The 26,977-nt window shown below is 36.1% G+C and overlaps 1 protein-coding gene and 2 non-coding genes across 3 annotated transcripts; 2 read left to right on the top strand and 1 right to left on the bottom strand.

The window, feature by feature from the left end:
* Nucleotides 1-635: 635 nt before the first annotated feature.
* Nucleotides 636-707, top strand: Trnaw-cca (transfer RNA tryptophan (anticodon CCA)). The gene has a single exon. It is a non-coding gene; the product is annotated as a tRNA-Trp (tRNA).
* A 3,199-nt stretch (nucleotides 708-3,906) lies between these two features.
* Nucleotides 3,907-3,978, bottom strand: Trnam-cau (transfer RNA methionine (anticodon CAU)). The gene has a single exon. It is a non-coding gene; the product is annotated as a tRNA-Met (tRNA).
* A 7,076-nt stretch (nucleotides 3,979-11,054) lies between these two features.
* On the top strand, nucleotides 11,055-22,802 carry LOC139718265 (dolichyl-diphosphooligosaccharide--protein glycosyltransferase subunit TUSC3-like). Its single transcript, XM_071629747.1, has 11 exons — nucleotides 11,055-11,137; nucleotides 13,237-13,332; nucleotides 13,891-14,060; nucleotides 15,031-15,148; nucleotides 16,910-16,992; nucleotides 17,807-17,864; nucleotides 18,633-18,773; nucleotides 19,555-19,644; nucleotides 20,528-20,591; nucleotides 21,451-21,525; nucleotides 22,708-22,802. The coding sequence occupies exons 1-11, from the start codon at nucleotides 11,096-11,098 to the stop codon at nucleotides 22,800-22,802; spliced, it is 1,032 nt and encodes a 343-aa protein (XP_071485848.1). The 5' UTR covers nucleotides 11,055-11,095.
* Nucleotides 22,803-26,977: the final 4,175 nt, after the last annotated feature.

Raw genomic sequence — 26,977 nt, 5'->3', positions numbered from 1 at the left:
ATTCGACAACTTCATGTATAAATTTGTGGAATTTATTGTGGTTCTTGAGCAGAGAAACAATACTTTGAAAAACCTTAAACAAATTACACTGAAAAAGGATGATGACATAGGAGGTTCACATATTTCAGAAATGTAGCAGTGTAATTCCATTACAATACCGCTTGCTTGCGAGTTCACCTGTGTATAATCTATGCATGCCTTCTTCTTTTGTTCTGCTTCCTTGAGCCCCAATTCATGCATTCTTATGGTGACTCTGCCATGTCATCATCCTTGTTCATTGCAATTTGTTTTAAATTTTGAAAATATTCTTATTCTTCATCCCAATTATCACAAATTCTGAAACTCTGTCCTCAGTATAACTAGTTAATAGTTGTTCAAATGAAAAAATCTGAAAATCATCCGGAGGTCTCCTTTAAGTCTAGAATATTCATAACAGTTTACGAATTAGACTACTTTGTCAAATGTTTATTATGGTTTTTACATTAGCTAGAAGTCAGTGACTTGATTGCTGATCGTAGTCCCGAATTGCATCAGCCTATAGCAGTGTTTCCCGAAACAAAACAGAATACCTCTTGCGCCAGACTTTTTGAGACTTTTTCTTTCTATTGCTACTTTTTTAACATTTCATATAACTTGGCCCCGTAGCATAACGGTAGTGCGTCTGTCTCCAGAACAGAAGGTTGCGTGTTCGATTCACGTCGGGGTCATACCTTTTGTTCATTTTTTCTTTTTCTTTTTTCTCACGAAATGTAATTCCTCGTTTAAAACAAGCAAGCAAACAAAACAAACAAACAAGGAAACAAACCTTGGAGAATATGGTGCTTGATAGTTACTTTCTATTCAGCGGTGATAAAATGACCTGAATTTGAAATATTGCCATTCTCTGTCATTTCTGTGCATGCTCGTTTAATTTAATATACTCTCTAAAAAAATTGAGTGAAAATTTTCACTCTAAAAAGAGTGAATACAAAAAAAGAGTGAATTTCGAGTGAAATTGGAGTGAATTTTGAGTGAAAATGCTCATTTTCACTCATTTTGGAGTGACGTCAGGGATCACTCCAAAATCTTCGAGTGATCCCTGACGTCACTCCAAAATGAGTGAAAATGAGCATTTTCACTCAAAATTCACTCCAATTTCACTCGAAATTCACTCTTTTTTGTATTCACTCTTTTTAGAGTGAAAATTTTCACTCGATATTTTTTAGAGAGTACCAGAAAAAAAAAAGAAGAGAGAGAGAGAGAGAGAGAAAAGAAATCCGCGTCTCGAGCAACATCTAAAAAATTATTGTCAAAGTCGCCTGTCTCCACCTTAGTCCTGGTATAAAGGACTTGATAGAGGAGGAAGAAAAAGAAGATAAATAAAAAGAGTGAGAGAAAAAAAAAGAGAGATTAAAGACTTTACTCGGTATGAATTACTGAGTGCAGTCGAATTCTGCGTCTCAGTGGCGGATCCAGGGGGGAGCGCACCGGACGCGCGCCCCTCTTTATTTATTTATTTATTTATTTATTTATTTATTTATTGGTTAAAACAAAGGAAATAAAAAAATAAACATGGGGGGGGCGTGCGCCTCCCCTTTAATTCTCTAAAAGCGCCCCCCCCCCCCTTTACGGAATTCCTGGATCCGCCCCTGCGTCTTGTTCTCAAGAGATCAAAGAAGAGAAGAAAGATGCCCATATTTTTTTTTGTGTGCAATCGTCAAAGTTGTTATCGGTGACGATTCCGGACCAGTTAAAGTTAGTCTGAACAGAATGAATACAGTGGGGGAGGGAGGAGATGCGTATAGCGGAGTTACTCGGGCGGAGTTGACGATTTATCTGATTGTGTATAGCTTCGGGAATTCATGACATCTTGTTTTAATTCGATGAGATTTTTTTTTTTCATACTTTTGATGCGATTTGAAGTACAACATTAAGTAATATATCTTATTATGAAGTCTGTATGGAATTTCAAATGTGTTGATTGTCATATGGTTATTCATGTACATGAAATTATTCCTTTTATGTCAATGTATATGTTTGCATATTATATACGCTGTTGTATGTGTAAATCTGTAAATATGCAAATGTTGATTTGATCATATACTCGCATTTCTTCACACTATAGTCTTGCCGTAGAGTAAGTATGAAATCTTGAAATTTTCAGGGTTTTTTTTTTCAAGCCTAAAGATCACGTATATATATATAGGACTGATCATTTTGAAGACATAAGTTAGAAACAACTTTATGTTATACACTTTTATATCAGAAGAATTGAATGGAAAAATGTGTGATGATGACATCATCAGCTCACTCATTTGCATATTCACATCAATTGTTCGAGAGAATATTTCAAATTATATGGCTTCTTTACTTTTGATTCGTTTATGATTAAATTGTCACTGTTGCGTTTATTAAATACAATTGTGATTAGTACCCTTTCTTTGGACCAACTTTTATCTAGTTCCCTTCAAGGCGTTTTGAAGTTTGAAAGACATGAATGAATGAAATAGCAAAAATAAGTTTTCCTTCTCTTGTATCTCTGCATAGCCCCTAACAAAAGCAAAGTGGGAAACTAAAGAGGGGAAAATAAAAAATTGCTGTCAACTCCAACTCTAAATAACATAGGGAGTAAAGCCACTAAGATGGTTGAATGGACAGAATTGTATCGTTTCATTTCTTTTTTAATGTAGGAATTTAGGGATTCATGAGACAAATTGAGGAACCAAATATGGTTTTCAATCTCCCTAACTTGGAAAAAAAAATCAAATTTGTACCATTTCTGTATTAATATTGTTTGTTCTCTTTACGTCATTTGAATTTTTATATGAAATAATATTTTTAATATTTTTCCATTATTTTTTGCCTTTCTTTATCGTTTTGGGTACAAAGAAATTATAGAGATCATACGTTTATTTTTGTAAATCAATTCATGTTTGTTATTGTTTTAAATTTGTCTTTTGTTCTCGTTGTTATGTGGAATAGCACTTATGCATTTAATGACAACTTGTTCACTTTTGTAGTTTTTACATTTGTGCCTTGGAGGAGAAAAACGAATGTGTTTACTCGTGCTTATAAAGTAAAGTTCAAATATTTTTTTTTGACCTACCAGGTTGATAGCCCATTACCTTATGGTATATACACTAAATATTTTAGCCAACCAAATTCTAAGAGAAATACAAACTTGAAAAAATTGTTTCACTTTCTTTTTTTTTTTTCTGAGTAATTAAAGTTGACTATTTTCAATACCAAATTATGAACGTGCATAAAGCCTTTTCAAAGCGTGCCGTCATGACGTGGCTTTCCTCGTAACAAACAAAAAAGAATAAAAAGGAATAAAAAAGCGAGAAAAAGATAGTCATGCTATAGTATGTAATAGAAGGAAATATCATGATGGATATAAATTAATATGAAAAAGAAAAGATGGCTGATGTAATAAGAGTAACAATAATGAGTAATATCGAGCTGACACGCAGTTAAGCTATTTATGTTTTGCTTTGCTTCTTTTTTTTTTGGGGGGGGGGGGGAGGGTTGGCGTGGGGGAGATCCAAAACAAGTTTGTTAAACATGAGCCAAACTATTATTTTTTTTTTATCTAGACTAATTTGTTAATACAATATATATATATGTAAAACATGAGTTATACTGGTTGACTTCTCTTGTACTTCAGTTTGTGTATTTGTAAACCATACTGCATAACATGGGAATGGAGTTCATCTATTGACGTAAAAGACCAAAATGGTGAAATCAAATTAAACACTTTATGGATGTAACGCGTAGATTGATGTGCTGGGAAAAAAAAATACACTGGTATAGGCGACAAAACAAAAAGAGAAAAATAACCAAATGAAATTAAAAACAGTAAAAGAATGACAGAATAAAGAGAGAAAGTAAAAACAGAAATGAGAATCAAAACCAAAAACGAATGCTTAGCAGAGCGAGGTTTCGATCCTCGGACCTCTGGGTTATGGGCCCAGCACGCTTCCGCTGCGCCACTCTGCTTGTTGAAAACATTAGGGCGTTGTAAGCTTTATATACTTTTTTTGCGTTGAGGTTAGACAGTGTGTGCGTGCGGCATGTACGTGATATGTGTACACGCGAACATGCACTCGTGCATGATTTTATTGCTGTGCCGCTATGGAAGGCCATCGCCGCCAAAACGCGTGCCAAACCATACGCATACATGTCAGAACGTACGCATGCCTACTTCATAACGTACGCATGGTTCTGTCATAACATACGCATGGGACATTTGCTATTATTTTTCAATGAAATTCCTAACGTACGCATGCTTCTGTCATAACGTACGCGTGGTCTTGCCATTACATACGCATGGATTCGGAAAAAAATGGCACACTCGCAGACAGAACCAAGCGTATGTAATGAATGAACGATGCGTACGTAATGACAGAGCCACGCGTGCGTTATGACGGAACCATGCGTACGTTATTACGGAACCATGCGTACGTAATGACTCGACGATGCGTACGTAGTGCATCATATATTATTTTTCTGTAGCTATTACGATCTCGCACAACCAGTGAGAAAGCAATTACATGTTAACATATCAGTTCGGTTTAGTTCAATTCAGAATCGGACTTTATTCTCTTGTCTGCATTGAACGTACTTCAAATGAAAAAGAGTATGCTTTTTTTTTTCAAGAACAATAAGGCGCACAATCAGTACATTCATATAAGTAAAATTAAATATACACTAGTCTGATGACAGAATGCAATGTTGATTTCAACAATTCAGGATAGAGGAATAAACGGTGATCTAACTGGTTCATGGTAGAATGATTTTGGCGGGATTGGAATGCAGAAGTCTGTCGTTATAAATAGGCTAATAACTTGAAGAGACGACAGTCTGAAGAAAAGAGTTTTAAAAAAAAGAGGAAATTGCAAGTACAGAGCAAACGAGAAAACCATGTTATTTAATATTCTGGAGTTTTGCATTGCGTTGATGAAAATAGATTGTCAAGTATAAAGGGATGAAGTCAGTGCATTATGCCGTAAACTATAGGCGTGAATTTTTCCTGAATGGTTTGATGTTTAATACATTCGTGAATAGTGATCCGAAATATCAAATGCATAAAGCATTTCGTGAATGACATAATTAGATGTTTCCTGATCTTTAGAGTTTGATATGCTTTGTCATGGGAGATTTGAAAGAAAAACAAAGGTGTCGCGCACGATTTGATTCCGGCAGTGATTTCTATAAACTGCAAGGTCCGTGGTATGAGATAGAACTATGGAAGAGGAGTTGCTTCGGATTATTGAAAACGAAAATCTTTGCAATGACGTGTGGGATAGGAGGTTGATATTGCAGTTGGGGATGAATGTATCGTGGAAGAAATGAAGTAATTGTGTTGATGTGCTTTAACATAGCAGACTGGTAGGTACAGAGGTCATGTACTCTCATAGTTCTATAGTTGTTCTGATAAAGGAGAGGTATGAGCTAAATAGACAGAATGTATATATACACATTGGAATGTCCTTTTTTGTACGAGAAATAACGCATCAATTTTGGATTTGTTACAGTAACTCCATACAGTAGGCTATTACAGAAGTTGAGCCATGGTGAAACAAGATAGTTTCTCGGTTGAAAAGTAAAATATTTTCGAGGCATGATATTGTCGTGACTTGGAGCCGACGGTCTTTTTTTGTGGCACAAAACGTTCGCGAATCGCCACTGGCATTCAATGCATATGGTATAGTAGGCAAAAACTGTCGCGTGCATTTTCATTTCGGAAACCTTAACTCGCGAAATTTTGCGAATTGATAATGCACGCGAACATCTCTGGTGTTCTAGGATAAATAAATTATCAGGATGACTTTTTTTCGGGGGGGGGGGGAGGAGGGGTCAATTTAATAAAGTGTTTCAATTACAATTGATATTGCTCTACATCAACGTATAAATAAGCACCGAATTAATCAGTGTTTAGTAGTAGCCACGATAAGAAATAATCAAAGGCCTACATATTCGGGCGGGATTCAAATCTACGACCTCCTGCGACCTCTATGACCTCTTGCGACCTCTACGACCTCCTGCGACCTCCTGCAACCTTAACTGCACAAAAATCTATAAGACATGATGGACCAAACCTTTGGAACACACCTCCAGATTATGTTAAATCATGTAAAACGTTATATTCTTTTCAAGCTAGATTGAAAAACTATGTTACTGTCAGATTACAATTAATGAATATTGAATCTGAATAAAAAATTTGTTTTGTTTAAGGCATTTATTTTCTTAATTGAACACAAATTTTCCTTTGCCGTCCATGAAAATTTTATTTTTGTGTGATGTTTCTGCTCAATATCGGGGATATGCATGCCAAAATAAGAGATGAATAATATCTTAGAACGCTTCAGAGACACTATCTGTGTCTGCGCATAATGATAAATCGCCTCATGTTTCTGTGATTAATTCGTCGTTGAACAATAATATTTTTTCTAATGCAGGTGAAATTTGCACTTCGTCTCAAGTTTTGTTGGTATAAGTATAGAAATTCTGTGTGTCGTCAATACATATAGGTATATAGTGTAGATGATCAGAAATGTTAGTTAAAATATAACCAATTAACGTTGGTAAACTGATTCTCGCCGATGTATATACTGCATAGTTTATTGTTATAGATATTCTCGTATATTCCGAAGATCAATATTAGAATTGCCCGTCAAAATTTCATCTCTGTTTTCTTGAATATTAATTGAGGCAAATAAAAAAAACAAATGTGAGTTAGAGGATAATTCATTTGGAAAATAAACGTGCGTAGTAGAAGCGTCCACCTTGTGAACGATGCTACGACACAGATCAACAGCTTCTGAGGAATTATAAAGCGTAGGCAGTGGCGTAACGGGGGGGGGGGGGCACGTGTCCCCCCCCCCCATCCGCTGGTAAATAAACAAAAAACAAAAAAGACCTCACCAAAATGGTAATTCAAGGGTTAGTAAACTGCTTTTGAAATCGACATGAAAGGGTGATCAAGAAATAATATATTTTTCTAAGATTTCTTTTAATCATGATTAAAAAGGTATATAGTGTGGAACATTGTTCAAAAAGCCTGGAACCGACAAAAGATTGTGATTCAGCGTGATTCCTGGTTGACATTCTAAATATAAGCAGGATGCGCGCAGTGTACTCAGAACACCCGAACGGCAAAAAGAGTCGCTGCAACGTTGCGCAATGTGATATAGAATGTACACCTTTGTACCTTACGCTTCGTTAATTAAAGCTAGATCATTGACTTTGGAGTGTTGCTTTACATACTAGTCTATCTTAAAATGCCTTGCATTGCCAATAATAAAACTTGACCTGGGCTATTTGCTAACCTTTCCATGTATATAAAACATATACACACACAAACACAAACAATTTGGGGATGCTCTAAAGAGCAGATTTTGGACATCTTTTCCTCGCTTGGTCACTTCGACGCCCCCTCGCTGGTCATACCTCCCCCAATCACGAACATAAACCGACACCCTTGACTACCAGTGGTGGATCAAGGGGGGGGGGGGGGGCGCACTATGAGCGCCCCCCTCCCTCTTAATTTCCAAAGCGAAAATAAAGTTCAAAAGTAAATTTGTATGCAACAATTGTTTGAAGTTTGTGTACATATGATTCTACAGGCATACCTTTTACACAGTCGTTGTCTTTCATATAGACATGGTTGATATAGGTACATCTGTTTGTATTGTGATTCTCTTCGCAATCACTTTATGTTTGGTTTTTTTTTTCTCGTAAATATATAAAAAGTAATTATTTGGATAATATTTGCTGTATATGAATACCCATTTTGGTACTCCTGGCAGACTGCCAAATACTGTATAGTAGTCTTTTTCCCTATTTATTCTTTCCGCATATTCCAGACATTGTATATTTTTCTAGTTTTGTATACGATGACTCTAGTTTCAAGTAAATAATTTAGACGCTGCACTTTTTATCACATACATTCAAGATGAATGCACACGCACGCACGCTCAGCGCACATGCACACACAGACACCTGCACTTGCACTCAAACCTCTTCCCACGACCCTTCAGTTTCAATTCATACCCCCACACCGAAAATGATCCCACATGGTATGATCTTTGATGATCAACATTTGAATGACTCCGAAAGCGATTATTACACAATTACCGAGTTTAATGCACTGATAAAACAAAATAAATTTCAATCATTTTTTTGATTTGTTTAGTTTTCTTCACATCAATGCCAGAAGTTTGAATAAAAATTTTGATTCTACAGAGTCATTTCTTTCCTCTTTACAAAATTTTCAATTTAGTATCATTGGTATATCAGAAACTTGGCTTAATACAAATTCACCACCAATATTCAATTCAGAGCATTATCGACTGTATCGTTCCGATCGTTACTTGGGTAAGGGAGGTGGGGTTGCTTTCTACATAAAAAATAACATTGATATGAAAGTCAGGCATGATTTGCATATCGAGGGTGCTGAAGATATTTTGTTGAAATTTTGAATAGTAAAGCAAGAAATATAATAATAGGTAATGTATATAGGTCCCCAAGAAATAATATTGATTTTTTTAGAAAGCTTGGATCAAATTTTGAGTATTATTTCTCAGGAAAAGAAAGACAGTTTTATAATGGGAGATTTTAATATTGATCTTTTAAATAATACTGATAATTATACAATGCAGTTGTTAAATTTATTGGCAATTTATTCATTTCAACCACATATCAGCAACCCAACAAGAATTTCTAATACATCAAAAACTCTTATTGATAACATATTTTCAAATGTAATAGACACAGAATTTACGAATGGTATATTTCATTATGATATATCCGATCATTTACCTGTTTTTACCATCAGTAATAGTTTTTTGCAAACAAAACAACAGTTTGAAAATAAAAAATCTCAAATGTATTATTTCATCGTTTGCATACTTTGAAGTTTCAGGACATCCACATTTTACAAACAGGTATATTTACGTACAAGGACGCAACAAATCAACTTCCCTCTTTATTTCATAATACATTTCACTTAAATTCGATTATACATACATATTCAACTCGCCGTTCGACAGACTTTCATCTTGTGAACCTCAAAACTGTTTTAGCTCAGAAATCAATTAGACATTACGGTCCCGATGTCTGGAACAACCTACCTGATCAATTAAAGCACTGTACTTCACTTTTTTCCTTTAAGGCTCATTAAAAAAAGTATTTGTTATTGAAATATGTTTCCAGTTAGCTGTCTTTGATCAATGTATTTCTTTCTTTCTTTTTTTTTCTTAAGTCTCAGTCAGCCCTGACCCATGCAAAATGTTTTTCGATTTTTTTTCCATTCCCTCCCGTTCTTTTCTTTGATAATGACTGTACAGGGGCACTTATTTGCATAATAAATTATTGCATACCTTCAGTAAAGCACATGCCTTACCCCCAAAATAGGCATGCTATAGCATTCATTCTCTCTTACACTGTCACCTGCACACACGACGCACTGTCACTCGCACACACCTACACTTCTATTGTCTACTATACCGTGCAGTAGTCGATGGTGCTGCGTGCTGTTTTTTGTTTTTCTTTTTTAAAAGCGCCAAGTCACTGTTTTTCTTTTCCGTTTTTTTTTTCTTTAGCAAAATGTGTTTCGTGCATCAAGATTAAGAGTTTTATGAGTACATATATAATTGGTGTTGTATATTTGTATTACATATAATAGATAGGGCCTCATCCACGTCAAGCTCTGCTTATGATGACGGTCCCATGTATTGATTTCTCCTTTGTTCATAGATACAGTATGCCTTTGATAATATGTTATTTTGATTCATATGTCACTACAGACTGATGGTGTTACGCAAATGATATTTTTTTTTGTATTGATTTGTATGTTAACTCTCTTCTTTTTTTTTGCATACTCTGTATCACTCTGTTTTCATTTGCAATTGTATTTGGAGAAAGAAAATGCAGAAATAAACCAAACAAACAAACAAAAAACAAACAAAAATATAGCTACAAACGGCAGTTTTGGGACTGTAAAATGTCAAAATCCGCTCGCTCGCATTTAGTCGTTATGCCATTCTCCTGATGTTACTGTCAGTAAATTGCTACTGTCAGTAAATTATTGTGACACCTTTGACAGAAACAGGTGCATGAATTGATTAACAAGCGATGAATGTCAATGAGTAGTAGGTCCATGGTTATAATCACATAATTATCAGCGTCATTTGACGAAGTTGATCGGAAAATGATAATATAGGCTTTCCAGTGAGGATGTACAGTTTCAAATATTTTCACAACATTATGCCTCAGATTTATGATTGAACTTTGAACATTGTTTTGGACAGGATTTACTTCTATTCAATGTGCTTTACCATCAGGTGAAATGTAATTTCATTGAATAAATAAGCAAGCGAAACATACGGCCGGCATTATGCTAGTGCTCAAAAGAATCTTCAGATTGCTTAGAAAGACGGCGGCATAGAATCCCAATCGCCAAAGGCACAAATGCACCTTTGGAATTCTTTTGTGAATCCATATAAAATTGACAGCTGTTTGAATAGTTACTGCCAGTTTGAACTCTTGTTCTTGAACCTCCTTAATTTGTATAACATAGGGACTACCGCCAAATTGGTCATTCCAACATACCCGCTATATATTGCTCACGAAATGAAAAGACTATGCGTACGTAATGACAAGACCATACGCACGTAATGACAAGACCACGCGTACGTAAGGAAAAGGCTATACGTACGTAATGACGAGACAATACATATGTAATTCCAAGACCTTACGTACGTAATGGCAAAAAATCTGTTAGACCATACGTACGTAATGACAGAAGCACACGTACGTAATGGTAAGACCACGCGTACGTTATGACAGTAGCATGCGTACGCTAAGAATTTCATAGAACTATAATGACAAATGTCCATGCGTACGTTACGACAGAACCATGCGTACGTTACGAAACAACCATGCGTACGTTCTGACATGCACGCGTATGGTGTTGGCACGCGTTTTGGCGGCGATGGCCTTCCATATGCCGCTGACACGTACGGACGGATCGATCGATCGAATCCGGTATCCCGAATCCGATAAAAAAGAAGAAAAAGCACTGAACTCGTTTGCTGTTGCTGGCAAGCTGTGAATGGTCAACCTATTTGTCACCGTATTGCCTGCAAAAATTATGGTACGTGTATATTTTCATGTAATTTTCCGTGGAATTTTAGTTAACATGGCTTAGGTAGCTGAAAAAGTTCTTGGAATACGTAAAAATGCAGCTGCTTTGCAGCGACGAATACAATGTTTGCTCCAAGTCCCATATGAGTAAATTCGTGTGCCCCACGTATGGACAGGTTTGTGAATGAGAGCGTGGATGAGCTAAAAAGCTAAGTTGACCTCGACACGAGACTGTCGAGACTGGAGAGCTAGCTCGAGAGTCCTGCTCCGTACTCCAAGGAGTTCTAGAGCTCAGAGACCCCAACCTCTATGATATTTATTTTGGATCGATGTAGACCTAGTAGACTAGAGTAGTGAGTAGTTCTACTAAATTTACTCATCAGTGCGTAGAACAGTCCCTAGATCTATTCTTTTTCTTCTTTTCTTAAAACTGTAGGAGAGTTGATTGTATCACCGGACGGTTGTTTGTTTTTTTGTTTTTGTTTTTTTTTCGTGGCTCTGAATTCCGTAATCAGAGGATGATATTTCGGCCAAAAATAACAGGAGTTATTCACAAAGTCCTGAAAATTACGAATTTGGCAAGTTGTGAAAATTATTCACTCCAATCTTTTCAAAAATCGGCTTCAAATACATCCCTCTCCAAAAAGTTGTCTTTTTGCGCGGAGTAAAATCGCGTTATAATTCCGGACAGGATTTTTGTAATAGAGTAATTGATGTCTTTCGCATCTTGTCCTTGCACCAGAATCAAAATGGTGATAAGTTTAAATTATCGATCCCCTGCTTGAGATAATTAATAATGCAGTGTCCATTCATCTAAAATCATAAATGAAGGATGAAAGTTTACCACTGGTTGCATTCCGTTGTGTGCCAATGCACAGCACCCTGTTTGTCTCTTCTCAATCGCGCCGCGCGGGGAAGGGCGTTAGAGCAACCATGTGGCATACCGTATTGTGCTTTCAATATTCATTATGCACACTCACATTGACACACACACACTGCATCCCAACCCGAAATCTCACACACGTGCACACAGCCCAGTACCAGAACACATGCTGTCGAACCCGCGGTGCCTGATACTCCATTGATAGGTACTCGAATTCGCACCCAGTACTGCTCGATTAGGGTAAAATCTCACACCGATAATATGGGCGGTATAGTGCACAATTTGCTGAAATGTGCACGTCCGGAATTACCATGCTGTCCGGTAATACCGGTACCATACCTGTATATAAATGTTTACAACAATCAAATTGCTCATTAATCCATTATGTCACTACACTGTACACCCTGTAACTGGCTGTACTTGGACGTAGGCATGAGGCATTGCACACTGTAACTTTAGTGATTTGATGTACACATAGGCCTATATGTATATTTTTTTTTTTGGGGGGGGGTCATTTGAACTCGTATCATCATGCACATAAATCAGTGTAGAGGTCTATGTTCTAACAATTATTATATTTACACCAACTGTTGCTACACATGTAGATTCTCATTACCTATACCAACATGTTTGCACTGTTGTATGTAGTCTTTTCCTCAACCTTTACTCGCACAATAAATTGAGTAGATCAAAACCTCATTTCTTCATTAATTCAGAAATCATGATATAGTCTTGTCTATAATCCTTTGATGATGGAAGTTCTTTTGCCTTCATTTGTACAATATATTTGTAAACTTATATAGGGTGACACACCTATTGTTTTCAGAATTTGACTTTTTAATGGCACTAACATAGACCCTACTTGATTTCTATCTGTCTTGAAAAACTTTTTGGAAAGGTTTTCTGCTTTTATTTATGATAATGTAAGCAGCTTGTTTATGCTTTTGACAGCACTTAAAAAAACAACAACAATGCGTCAACTCACACTCAGCTCATCCCCCTTGATGAGCAGTATCATGTTAGGTAGGTCTCACGTGTATGATTTGAGAATGTTTTAATCTGCAAAAAGTGTTCACCATAGAATTACACTGCAAATTGTATTGTAGTGTGTAGCAATGAGCAGGATCATTGGTGCAATCATGAAAAAGAAAAAGAAAAAAAAAGAGCAGTGCTAACAGGAGGCAAAGATTTAGATTTACGTCCTTTCATTATTATTTCAATTACAGATGGCTGGAATTGTTAAAAATGCAGTCTACGTGCTTGTTGCAGTCATAGTCACAGCACATCTTTTCACCAGTGATGTTGATGCTGTGAAAAAGGAGGTAAGAAGAATCAACTGTGCTAAAAAAAGAAAAAAAAAGATTTAATGCTATAGCATTCAACCCTTCATTTCATGTGAGAGGCTATGTTGAAGTTCAAAATTGTAGTAAAGACCTTTCAATACAACATTACTCGTACAGCAGCCAGAATTACAGTATTAAGAATGATGATGTACTGTGTGTGAGAGTATATTTATTCTTCAAGCCAAATGCTATTTGGAATGGCTGCATATCAGTAGCTTGCCCATTGAAAGGCAAGTACGTACTGACGTGACTTTAAAGTAATTCACGTGTTGTCTTAAGGTGTCCACTCATGTAAAAAGAAAATAAAAACAATGAGGGTTCTATGTATGAAACAGAACTTTATAACTTGTTTACACATGAAATGATCGGCCATATTTGTTTTCTTTTTTTTTCTGAATGGAAATCTCTCCCTTCGCCAACACATCAAGTGCAAAACTAAGGTTTACTTGTGAACATAGATAAAACACCAGAACAGCTCAGAACAATTTAGAATATGACACCGAATTTGATGGATTTGATCGTGCTCTGATGATGCAGGAACAGCTTGGTGACAGAGTCAAGCAGCTCATGGACTGGGGCAACAAGAGGGCGGTCATCCGCATGAATGGCGACAAGTACCGGCTGTACGCCAAGACCAGCCCGAGGAATTACTCGCTGGTGCTCATGCTAACTGCCATGCAGCCACAGAGGCAGTGCTCAGTGTGCAAGTAAGCAGGGTGCCCTTTTGAATTTACAAATGAGCATGAGGAGATGCCCTCTGGAGAGAAGTTTGATTGGAGTACAGGCATTGATTTAAAAGCAAAAGAGCAAGAAATACTTTTGCAAAAGGCAGACACGTGGAAAAAAATTCCATGTCAATAGAGGATCTGTCATAACATTCGTGCAGTGCCATCATCTTTTGATTGTATTGTTCATGCATTTGTACACAATGAGACAACACAACTTTTATACTTGATTTCTTTTTTCTTGAAGTTAGTGATAACCCTGGCTTCTATGAAGATACTCCTTCACTTGCTAACTGTTGTTACTCTAAGGGGAACTCAGAACTTCAATTCATGCCATTTTTAACCTGATGATTACAGAAATACCAACTGTCACTTTTTTTGCAGTATTTCTTACTGTTTTTTGCCAAAAAATACTGCAGGTTTCATGGAAAATACTGTTTTTTCCTAATTTTATTATCCTGATACACACTTGCCTATGGCACATTTTAATTAAAGATACTGTTTTCCACCAAAAATATACCTTTTCAGCCCTCAGACACTGCTGTGTTGTTTACAAGGTTAGCATTCCTGGGTTTATACACCGCTTCAATCACATGCCTCCTTAGTTTCAATCTGCTTTGCATTCAGGTTGTCAGTTTCCAATGGATGATGGGACTCACTTTCAAATGCTATCAGTTTAAGCTAGGTAATGAGAGTCAAAGAACTGGCATCAAACAGTCATCATGGCTAAATGCCAAATGAAATTTGATAAGACTTAATATTTCTTTCTTCTAGGAGTTATTTTGTGCTAAGTTGCCGAACATCAGAAGATCCAGCTTGAACCAAATACCATGAATGTCTTCTCTAAATTTGAATATCATGAGATGGGCTGGGTCAGATTTGCTTGAAATCAAAAGAGAAAGCATTGCCGTTCTTGGTCTGTAATTGAGCTGTTCCTTTTTCCCTTTGGCAGGGCTGTGAGCGAGGAATTTCAGATTCTTGCCAACTCATGGCGCTATTCTCAGGTCTATTCCAACAAGCTCTTCTTTGCCAGTGTGGATTATGATGAGGCACCCGATGTCTTCAAAAGCGTAAGTATTATAACTCGGTTATCCTCTGCCTTAAGAAAATGTCAGTTTGGAAGAAGCGTAAGAGTTTTATTTAGTAATTTTTTATTTTCCTAACCTTGACTTCTTCAGATGCCCCATATCTGCTAATTCAACACAACTGGGTCTGGAAATTTGTGCTTTTTTTCAACTGTATCATGTGTTCTATTGTTTATTGAGATTGATAAATTCAATGGAGATGGATGTGGTGCTTAGCAACCTAGACCAAGGACTTTATGTTTTGCTGGTGACTGCACCATAAAGAGAAAGTGATCAGAAATTTGGTCACTGGACGAATGTTTTGGAAGAAATTTGTATCATTATGTACAGAAAAATCACTGTTACTAAGACAGTTTGGGAAAGCAATATATTACAAAGAAATGTAGCATTATTGCTATGCAATACAAGAAAAACTAATCCCCATTTGGTTGTCTTTTGATAACCAATCCATAAAGTGTATCTCCCTTTCACTATGGCATTTCAAATGGGGGTAATTAGTAACGCAATTGTGTAGCAGGTAAATTTTTATGCCTCCGCCATGAAGTGGTGCCGGAGGCATTATGTTTTCGGGTTGTCCGTCCGTCCGTCCGTCCGTCCGTCCTTCCTTCCGTCCGTCCGTCCTTCCGTCCGTCCGTAATGAATTTTGTGGACAGGGTAACTATCAAAACCTTTTGAGGTATCCTAATGAAACTTGGCATGTATGTGTATTAGGGGGTGAAGTTGTGCCTATCAACTTTTGGGTGCACATGCTCAAAGGTCAAAAGGTCAAGGTCAAATACATAGAATTTCACTATTTCCACCATATCTATGCAATGCCTGAAGATATTTTCTTGAAACTTAGTGTATACATGTATTACCCAATTAAGATTCTCTGGTGAAAGTTTGGGTCATGAGGTCAAAGGTCAAAGGTCAAAAGATCAAGTTAGAATATTAAAACTTTACCTTTTTTCTCTGTACCTTGGAAATTGTTCAAGGTATCTTCATGGAACATAGTATATATATACATGTACTGACTGGCAGTGATTATCTAAAGAATTTAGGGTTCATGGGGTCAAAGGTCAGGGGTCAAAGGTCAAGGGCAACACTTCAAAAATTTTATTATTTCCCTAATGTTTATGCAATGCCAGCAGGATTATTTGTTTTTTACACTTGGTGTATGCATGTATAACCTAATAGAGATTCTCTGGAAAGTTTTTTTTTCTTTTGTTTTTGCCTCAAAAGGTCAAAAGGTCAAAGATCAAGTGAAAGTGCTGAACTAATTTTTTCCTCCATATCTCGGAAGTGGCTCAAGTTATCTTGAAACGTACTACATATTTATGCATGTTCTGCCAGACAGTGATTATCTTATGAATTTTAGGGTCAAAGGCCAGATGAAAATGGTAACAATTTACTATTCAATACAGAAATTGCACTTTTTCTCCATACCTTGAAAATTACTCAATGCATAAACGTATGAATGGGTCAAAGTCAAGTTAAAATCCTTAAATCCCATATACATGCTCTCCTATTCATCCAATTAAACCTAGGTCAAGGAAGGTGAACATTCAACACATTTGTGACAAACTTGTCATTTTAATATTTTGCCTATTTTTTGAAAATGTAATCACACATTGTCCACATGTACTATCTAGACCTATAAGGAGAATCATGCATTATGGTGGAGGCATACCAGTCACCATAGCAACATTTCTAGTTTCTTTCATGTAATGGTACAATTGCATTTATGGTTTATTGTGTCATTCATAGTTGAAAATCACATCTGCCCCAAGCATCATCCACTTTCCAGCCAAAGGAAAGCCCAAGAAGGGGGACACCTATGACATCCAGAGGTGAGCAAATGTTGTTGTTATTTTTCAAGGATATTGGTAGAGTAGAGGACTGTATAGATTTGTGTGGAGCTTCAAACTATCCTCCAGCTGCTTTTTCGTGTCTTGTGCCTAAGAAAGTGTTATTCAGTGATTCAAGTGACCGAATCCATAAATTTGGTGATCATCAAACAAGATGGCTGTGATCTGAAAATCATTGAATTGGATTCAGAATAGTCATCATCAGACTGCATTTCTATCATCCAGTATAGCTGATTGCATATTCATAAAATAAATTGCACCCAGTTTTTACTTCTGGTGATTGTGGTGCTGACTGTCATTGTTGTTATTCTTCTTATTAATCATCATTATTTTAGTTATTATGAGTAATGTATTGTTTCCATCTGTAATAGCAGAAGTAGTTAATGTGTTTGTTACCAAGTTATCTATTTGTCATTTCCAATTTATTTTAAGATAGTATTAAGCAGTTAGGAATTCAGTCCTTCCTAATACCTTGGTGTGCTTATGGGAGGGAAGGAAGTAGGCAGATTATACTGATAGGTGTTATTTGCTTTATAATATACAGTTATTCTAACAATGTAGTAGCTAATAGTTTTAGATGATATTATGAATGACAATGACACATGATGCTCAGTGGAAGGAAGAATTTGAAATCTTAGTTAGATACTTTCTGACTTATGAAAAAAAAGAGGTAGTTGCCACGCATAAACTATTATTTGTCATGCAGATATTCAGCAGTGGAGTGAATCAAGTTGATGTGTAATGAGCACGTGTTGATATGTGGTTGACTGTGCCTTTCTTTCCTTTGAACGTAAAGGTTGGGTTTCCAGGCCGAAAATTTAGCCAAGTGGGTTGCAGACAGAACTGATGTACATGTAAGTATTCATCTGTAAAGTGTTGTAACTGTACTCACCTTTGAAATTTAGGAGTTTTGCTGCAAGAGCCTCTTATCAGAATTACATGAAGGTACTACAGAATGAAAAATCTGAAGCAAAAACTCAAAGTAAAGTTATTGTTGGGTAGAGGAAATATAGAATTAAAAAAGAAAATGAAGATGAAACATGCCTAATGTTTAGTGAATGCATGACCCTCACTGCACTGGCTAGAAGCCATTCCATGTTGACAGAGACAAGACATTTTTGTTTCTTTTCCATGTCCATATTGGTTAATGAGTATGACATGTTCAGTGAAGTCAGTCTTATTACTTCTCAGGAAATTGAGAACTGGCAAGAAAATATCCATGTGTTACTTGCTGGGCATGTTGTGAATGGACAGCTTTGTGTTGGACAGTCATTTTTCCGTACTATCTGTCTTATCATAAAGTGTCTTATGCCTTTTTGTGTGTATGATTGTGTGTGTATGTGTTTTTCATGTGATAAGCATTACAAGCTTTTATTTGTCTTGTTTAATGTTTAAGAGTGGTTTAGATGGAAACTGGGTCAATTCTAATTCAGATTATGGATTGAAGTTCTTTTGGCTCATAGTTGTTAGTACCTCGGGTAGCTTGAAATGGAACTGTTGTGTGAATTTGAATTATGTTTACAGAACATGGTTTAGCTGCAAACTGGTGCTGAGGAGCATTGGTGTCTGTTTCCATGCAAATGTCACATGATTCTGTACATTAATTGTGTGTTCTCTACTAGATTCGCATCTTCCGTCCTCCAAACTACTCTGGTACTATTGCCTTGGGCATTCTCCTGGCAATGGTGGCAGGCTTCCTTTACTTCCGCCGAAACAATCTGGAGTTTCTGTACAACAAGACCATGTGGGGGGTTAGTGCATTGGTAAGTTTTAGCCAGTTTGAGATTCAAGCTTTTTAGGAATAAAATGCATGTTTATACAGATATGTCTGAAGATAAACTTAAGCATAATTCGCTACCATTGTAAAGTTTGCTTGAAGTAGCCATTATGAAGTAAATTCACACAAATAAAATGGTGAATTAAGCTTTAATACACCTGCAAAAATTCATATCTCTCATGTTACTCATTCATGTAAAGCCACTCCTTGGTACTGTATGCGCTGAATATTTCGCGAGGTTTTTCATTCTCTCAAATTTCTTGAGTCAGGTGCTATTCGCGAATTTAAAAACAGGTGAAAACATTAACTCTGATCCCGACATGAATGTGAAGTGCACGCATACATTTTTCCATTCAGCACTGTACTCCATGATTGCAAATTTAACCACGCGCGAAAATGTTGGGAAGTCCCATTTCGAAAAAATAGACTCACTAAATATATGGTGTATACAGTATTTCACTGCCGAGTGTTCTACTATAAAAGACATCTACTAAGACAATCTGGTAGAGACATTTTCGGTCCATGAAGAAATGCAATAAGAGTAGTTATGTGTATATGAGTGCATCATGGTCTAGTCAATTTTGCACATCGTTTTCAAGGAGACAGTCCAAGGGTTTTAGCCCTGATGTGGAATCAGTGTATTCGAGTGAGACACTTGAACCCCAAATACATCTTTCATTTGTTGGTACTCATGTAGTGATTGATTCCATGTCATGGGCCACACGGCACACAAGACAAACACATGTTCATATACTCCGTCTTGACAGTGCATCGTCTTTGCCATGACATCAGGACAGATGTGGAATCACATCAGGGGACCGCCGTATGCTCATCGCAACCCTCAAACAGGACAAGTAGTAAGTCCAAGTTAACTGTTGTGCCTTTTACAGTGTGGAGGGGTGGACTTTTGTTATTGCTCAAATTGTTGAAGTGTCTGGCTTTGAGAGGAGAAGTGCTGGTGGACAAGCTTTCAAAAATTGGACACTTCTTTTTAAATCTGAAGTAGTCATATTGTATCCAGACACCATTTGTGACAATTTAGCTCGAAGTGATTTAGTGGTAAGAATTTGAAGTATTTTATGCATTCCTTTTAATCAATATTTGTGAGTACTTTTACCATCAGAGTTTTTGTATCAAATTGAAATAGGTTTGTAATCATTCATTTAGTCATAAGGTGAACCAGTGTCTGTGTAAAGCAAATCATAACTCAAATCAAACCTGTGCTATAAAGTAACGCTGTAGCATGATTGAAAAATAAAGTAGGTTGCTAACATCCAGTATATTTTTATTTGTGCATTTAATAGATATATGCTGTTACAGTGTCTTTGTGATAATGACACAGATAAAAGATGTAGATGGTGCTGAGTGCAGACAGGGCAGATTTGTTTTCTCTAACATTGGCCTGCGTACATTTGATTCTCCACTTTTTTTATGTGTCATTAAAATCAACTTTTTTGTTTTCATCTAGCTTTCACTGTATCATCCCTCTCTGTCTTTGAAATTCCACAAGACCTCTCTCTCTTTCTCCATTTGTATGACCCTCCCTCTTTGAGTATCTGTCTACCTTTAGATAAGGGCTCTGTTTTATGAAGAGTTAAAATTGATTATATAATTGATTTCAACTCTAAGTCTATGGCACACTGTGTGGTAGGGAAATTTAAAATCGATTTTATCTTTTGATAAAACGGGGCCGTGTTTTGAAATTTTTAAAGATTAAAATTTGATGATTTCTTTCTCCAGAGCTACATCCATGGCAGCAGTCAGGGGCAGTTTGTTGCTGAGACACACATAGTCATCCTGCTCAGTATCCTTTGCAAAGAGTCATCAATCCATTTATCTGCAACTCTGTCCTAGCTGTGTCTCTCCCCCCTCCACCACAGATTGGAATTTGTGTGAGGTGCAGAAATGTTTCACAGACATGACTTCACAGTGAACACAGCCTGTTATGATAAGGTTAGAAAGACAGGTGACCTGCACAATCCCCTGTGATAAAATTCCAGCACTCAGTCTTTGTGTTTGTTGCTTCTTCTTCTTTCTTTCTTTTTTTTTTCCATTTAAGTGTTTAAACTCGGTTCAATTCACTTGATGGATAACCATTAAAAAAAAGAAAAAAAGACCAGAATATTTACAATTTAGAATGTAACAGGGAGTTTACAAAGAAAGCCAAAGGCTTGAGCATATTGAATGTGATCACCTTTGTAGAGTTAAACATATACTGGTACATAAGTAGGAATACAAAGTTGAATTCAAAATACTTTATTGGAGTAATAGATTAACTAGATAATTAAATGAAATATATGCTACTACACTACACAAACAAGACTAACAAAGATGGACAGATGCACTTATCAAAATAGCATATTGCTATTTTGACAGAAGATTTAACCGATAGTTTACCCAGAGAGAAGTTGACTGTGCAGGTCAGTGTGTTTTGTGGGGGAAAAAATGTTGATAGATTGTAGCTTCTTATATTTGTTATCTCCTACCAATGTCATTTAAAATGTTATGTAAACATGATTTTGTAGTAAAGTAGCGCATTGACGGTGACAAATTTTGAATCCAACAACCTCTTAGAAATAAGTAGTTAAACTAATATGTCCCAGGAAGTAAGATCTTAATCTCTTCCATGAGAGCATGATAGTTCCTTAACAGCTCCTGCTCAGATGCTGCTGTGACTTGTGGCATTATATTACTCAACAAAAACTCAATCACTGATGGTGATGTCAGGAAACGGAGAGGTAAGAATGGAGAAATAATCGTCCTGATCTTTGTTTCCTTGTAATCATTCCATTTTTGTGTTCATTGAATAGCAAATATTTCTTCCTTTGTTAGCTTTGTGTTTGACATGATATATATATATATATTTTTTTTTTTTCCCCTGCAATGGACAGAATAGCAAAATAGTTTTCCTAATTTTTAAACACTTGAAATTTCGACTTCATTTCCAACATATGCAATCATATTTTCGAAATCTATGTTTTAAACAGAGTTGGTTAGACTTTATACTTGTCATAATGAGATATTTGCAAGTGTAAAAGCCAATTTGAATATTTCCTCTGTTTCTGTAGCTATATGTTAATTTCTACTAATCATTGGCATATTCAATTACCGGTAAATTTTTTGCTCCCCCCCCCCCCCCCCCTTTTCAATAATATGAAAGTGCAACAAGTGTGAGTGTAGTATGTCTCACAAGCAATTGTGTCTAAAGATGTTTGTCTTGAAAGACAAGCCCATGATAGTTACTTGAAGAAATATGAATTCATGTCTGACAGACTGTATTTTATAATTGTTTTTTTTCTCTCTATGCCTCAGGATGTATATCTATGCAGCATTAAAACTGACATCACTTGCCCCTCCTAGAATTTTGAACTTTCAAATTTGTTTTGGAGCAAATGGAGTAGTTTGTTTCATGAAGTTCAAGGTTTTTCTTCGCAACTCTTCTGAGCAAACCATTCACTCATTGCCAGGAGTAGACATTAATGTTTCAAGGAATACCAATTAATCTTGTATAGGATTGCTCCAAAAGATCAGACAGTATTGCTTAGTCGGTGCATAGTTATTCAAGCTAACAGCAGAGATGCTGTTACTTACACAAGATGTGTATGTAAATATGTATATACATATCTAAAATCAGAGCTTGACCCTAACTTTTTTCTCTGATTGTCCATTCGTGACACTGAAGTCTTTGAATTTGAAATGTTGGTTACCTGAAAAAGAAGTGTAGAAGTGCTAAATAAAAGAAAACGTAGCCATCTATTTTGAATTTTACTTACCCGGTCAGGTCACCAAAAGATTAGCTATTCCAAAGTTTGGTGGCCCATAGCCACTGCCAATATTGAGCCCTGTATGTATATGTGTGCATGAAAATAGGTTGCTGAGTAATGTTGCAAACTGTGTACTTCAAATCTTTCTGTCTGCAGTTGTTACCGTCATTGGCCTGGCTCTATTAGTCTTCTTCTTCAGCCTCCTGCTGTCGATATTTAGGGCGAAGTACAGGGGATATCCATATAGGTAAGATAAGATCCATAATCCATTTACCTGGTACTCGGAATGTGGAGGTGAAGAAACTGGAAGACTGTAAAGCAGAGTAGGACATACCACTCATGTCATGACGTATTGTCACTCCTTTATATACACAGGAAGTATCAGTTTTTGCATAGCTATGTAAAAGTCAATTTTATTTGCCATCTGTCACACAAGGCTGCATTGTATTTCCTCTCCTTGGTATTGCATAGGAAAGAAAATTTTTTTCTTAAGTGGAATATATTTCATATTCCATTCATTTGCCATACCTGTGGAGCAGAGAGAAATACTGCTAGATTTTAAGCATTGCAAAGTGGAGAGACAGTTTAGGTCTTTTATATTTTCCAATCTGTGGATTCCAGTAATTACCAGGCACCAGGCACACATGTTTCCACAAACCTTTAAGGGTCTTGGGATTTGAAGAGTCTCAGGAATTCTAGTTCAAGTCTTAAAAAAGACCCCCCCCCAAAAAAAAAAAAAAAAAAAAAAAAAAAAGAGGAAAGAGAGAGAGAGAGAGAGAAAGATATAGTAACATGGATATGTCCCACCACCTACATGAAAGACAAATGTAATAGCAAGTGGTTTCAAATCTACTGTACATGATCTGTTGTCAATCAAATACACATGTCAAATCAGGTATTCTCTTTCAGTATCCTTCCTTGCTAATACATGTTCTCTCTTGTCCTATTTCTGTTGCAGTTTTCTCATCAAGTAGTCTGGGCAACATTGAGAAAGAACCATGCATATTTCTACAGGAATGAAAGCACTCTATGTAGTATACATTGTCAGCTAATTTTCAACAAGTTGATGTACATTGCCTATGGTTTTATTACCTAGCCTGTATATAAAGATACCTCAGTTTCAATTTGTCACAGTAATTATGCATTTGCAAAATAGTTTTCAGTAATCTGGTTATTGGAATCACATTTACACCGGTATCTTGGATGTATGGCTTGATGTATCACAGACATTTCAGCTGTTTTTGTTTGTGTATGTGTTTGTTTGTATGGAAGCTGATGGTTACTTCTAAGAATATAAAGGAAAATATGATGGATGCAGTATGCAGATTAAGGAATTATCAATAATGAGAATGTTAGTGATAATGTAGTAGGCCCTCTATGGGATATACAAAACTTCATGAACAGCAGAAAAAGACTTTTTAAAATTTTTTTGCAAATTGCTTGGTGTGTGTCTCAGATGAAAATGGACAAAATCATCAACTGGGAAAATGCTGGGTTTTGAATTATGCTTTAATAGTGATTGTGCTCATTACCATTCTAACATTGCTGTTCACTTAAGATGTCTAGGTAATCAACAGTCAGTAGAAACTTTCCTGCTCTCTTATTCATCATTATCAGGGCAATGTTAAGAAATTAAAATGCTTTAATTATACTCAGATTAGACCACATATTGTACTCACATGCTGTAGATGGTGTTGTTTTGGTTAAAAGTACAAGTACAACACGACTGCCTGTACTTGTTACAGACTGCACAAGATCATAATGATTTTGCCATCTGTGTGGCACCTAGTCCATTAGAATACTGCAGGAGAAAATGTTGGTTACATCAATACAGTTTGTACAGTGAAATCCTCACATGAGGAACTGAGATGTGTAATGGGGACTGCATCCGTACTGGCTGAATGCCATGGCCCCTATAAGTTTTCATAGCACAAAATCAGTCCAAATTTTGTACAAAGTCTTAGAAGAAAGGCTTACTGACTACAGCACTAGAAAGCTTGCCGCAGAATTGCATGGCATAGCAAAAACAAAACAAAACGGATGCAAGCAAGCCAAAGTCCTGGTTTTATATGTACAGTAGTTAGTAGGAACAGGTTGATTGATAACCTTGTTATCAAATCTATTTGGGGTAAATGACCAAACAAAAACAAAAAGCAAAAAGAATAAGAAAATCTAAACCTAAAAACTTGAATAAAAACTAGATCTAAAAACTTGAATAAAGAAAATCTACACTGACTTTTTTCTTCTCCTTAACTTTTATATACCTTTTTTGTGTGTAAAACATCAGCTCTAATAAATATTTGGATGTCATTAGCTGAGCATAACATTTCATTAAGGTAGAAGATAAAAGTTGCATGATCTCCGGTGTGGTGAGCAGTCTTTATGTAACAAAGGCAAAGGGAGAGATACAAATATTATTACAAAGTGCTCGGCACTTTTGACTAGGGTCTGCATCGATCACATCACATCTATATGAAGATACATTGTGTAACAAGTGTGACATTGTATGTCATGATAGTACACTTGTACTTGCACTTCTTTCCTTATTACCACCAACAGTGTCATGTTGACAAAAGTGTGTATTAAAGTTCTGTCTGTGTCAGAATAATTGCACCTCAAAATTAGTTGGAATAGAGTAGCGCAGCAGCACAGTCATGCTGCATTAAGCACAGTCCAATCATGTACCAGTAGTTGTGTGCACTGTGTCCCTGACTTCAAACTGCTTCTGTAGATAACTGTGAAAATGGACATATTGGCGGTGTGGAAGGTTTTGCGTATTTCGCGCAACGTGAAACTAGTGTGAAAATAAAATCATGCTAATATTTTTGCTTGTTATATGTGGCTGGCACTGTTGCATGTTTTGAGTCCGCAATTAAAAACATGCAAAATTTGTCTTACTTGACCAAGAGTGAAAATTGCTTCTCTCATCATGATTCTAGTATAATAGTACATTTATGTGTATGATGATTCTCTTATGTTATTCTTCTCTTTCCCCTTACAACTGACACAGATTTTTTTTTTCTTGGTTTTAGTTAATTTTGTATCTTTTTTTTTTCTTATTCTAAAATGGTATGTGGAGTTCTTGAAGTTTCTGTAGCTGGGTGAAATGGATGGATTGGAAAGTGTTACTTTAGAAATGATTTTTGTTCATGTTGAATATGTGTGATGAAATAAATTTTTCACTTTTGAAGATGAATACTGAAATTACAATAGATTTTCCTTGTCTGTTTTATTTTGATTCTATTTTCAGGCATGATAAAAACATGTATACAGTATACTGTGATGAGCAATTATGTCCAATTAAAATGAGAATAAAGTCTTGTATACTGTGCACTGATTGGTTACATGACATGGAACACCGCATTTGAAGCAAGAAACGAACAAATTAGCAACAAAACAGGAATCTTGAGTTCAGTACTCTAAACACTACATGTAATACATTACACACAAATTACTTTTAAAGGTTGCAACTACAAGTAGGTACTCTTGTCTTTGGGTGAAATTGCTATGCAATGCTAACAAACTACACTCTACATGCATATTTGTAAAACTTTGATGTTTGCGAATTGGTCCACATAACTTTATGTGAACTCTCTTTACACTTGACACACATTGCACACAAATTACAGTTTGAACATAGTGGTTTATCTACTTCTTAGCACAATTCTCTTCAGATGAAATATGATGTATATACTCACTGAATGTTACCATGCTACACATGAAACCCTTGAAACATTGGTGTATTCACTTTCAATATTCTGAAACTTGCATAGAACAATTTTTTCATTATTTCCTGATGTCCACTGTCTAAATGTATTATGTCTTGCAGTTTTCCTTGTCATACAGGGAGATGCTAGTGCTAAGAACTAGTTTACGTTGGGTTCAACTATGGAAAATTGACTATGACTTAAAAAAAAAAAATCATTTTAACTATAAAATCAACTAATGCAAATACGTGTACAGTACCTGTACCTTGCATATTGCGTTAATCTTATCCCTCAAAACAGTTGTATACTGTAGGTCTACTTACAGTGATGTGTTGCACATATTTATAATAAGTCAATTTTCTTTGTAGGCTATGTGAAAAGATCCTGATACAGACTTTTTCTGGAATCTTTATAAGGCCTTGAAAGTGACAAGACTCCTCCATGATTTGTTAATTTTTTTTTTTTTTTTTTTAGTGCAACGAAAGAAAAAAAAAATAGACTCAAAGTTTTATTTTTCATGGGAAGTTGATGGAGATTTATGTTCAGGTCATTGGTAGTTTTGAGGTGATGACATTATTTCATTTAACTTATTAACCCATTGAGGACGAGTCCCGAGTATACTCTGGCAGGTGTTGATGAGAAATGTGTGTTGTAGGAAAATCGGCCCGTCCTCAAAGGGTTAAAGTGACACGCATCACTATTTTATGCAAAACTTGAGA

Source organism: Diadema antillarum, unplaced genomic scaffold, assembly GCF_040938485.1.
Source record: "Diadema antillarum isolate AM-2024a unplaced genomic scaffold, OU_Dant_1.0 scf00000092, whole genome shotgun sequence".
Taxonomy (NCBI): domain Eukaryota; kingdom Metazoa; phylum Echinodermata; class Echinoidea; order Diadematoida; family Diadematidae; genus Diadema; species Diadema antillarum.
Note: the sequence above shows the minus strand (reverse complement) of the source record. Positions and strands in the feature narration are given on the sequence as shown.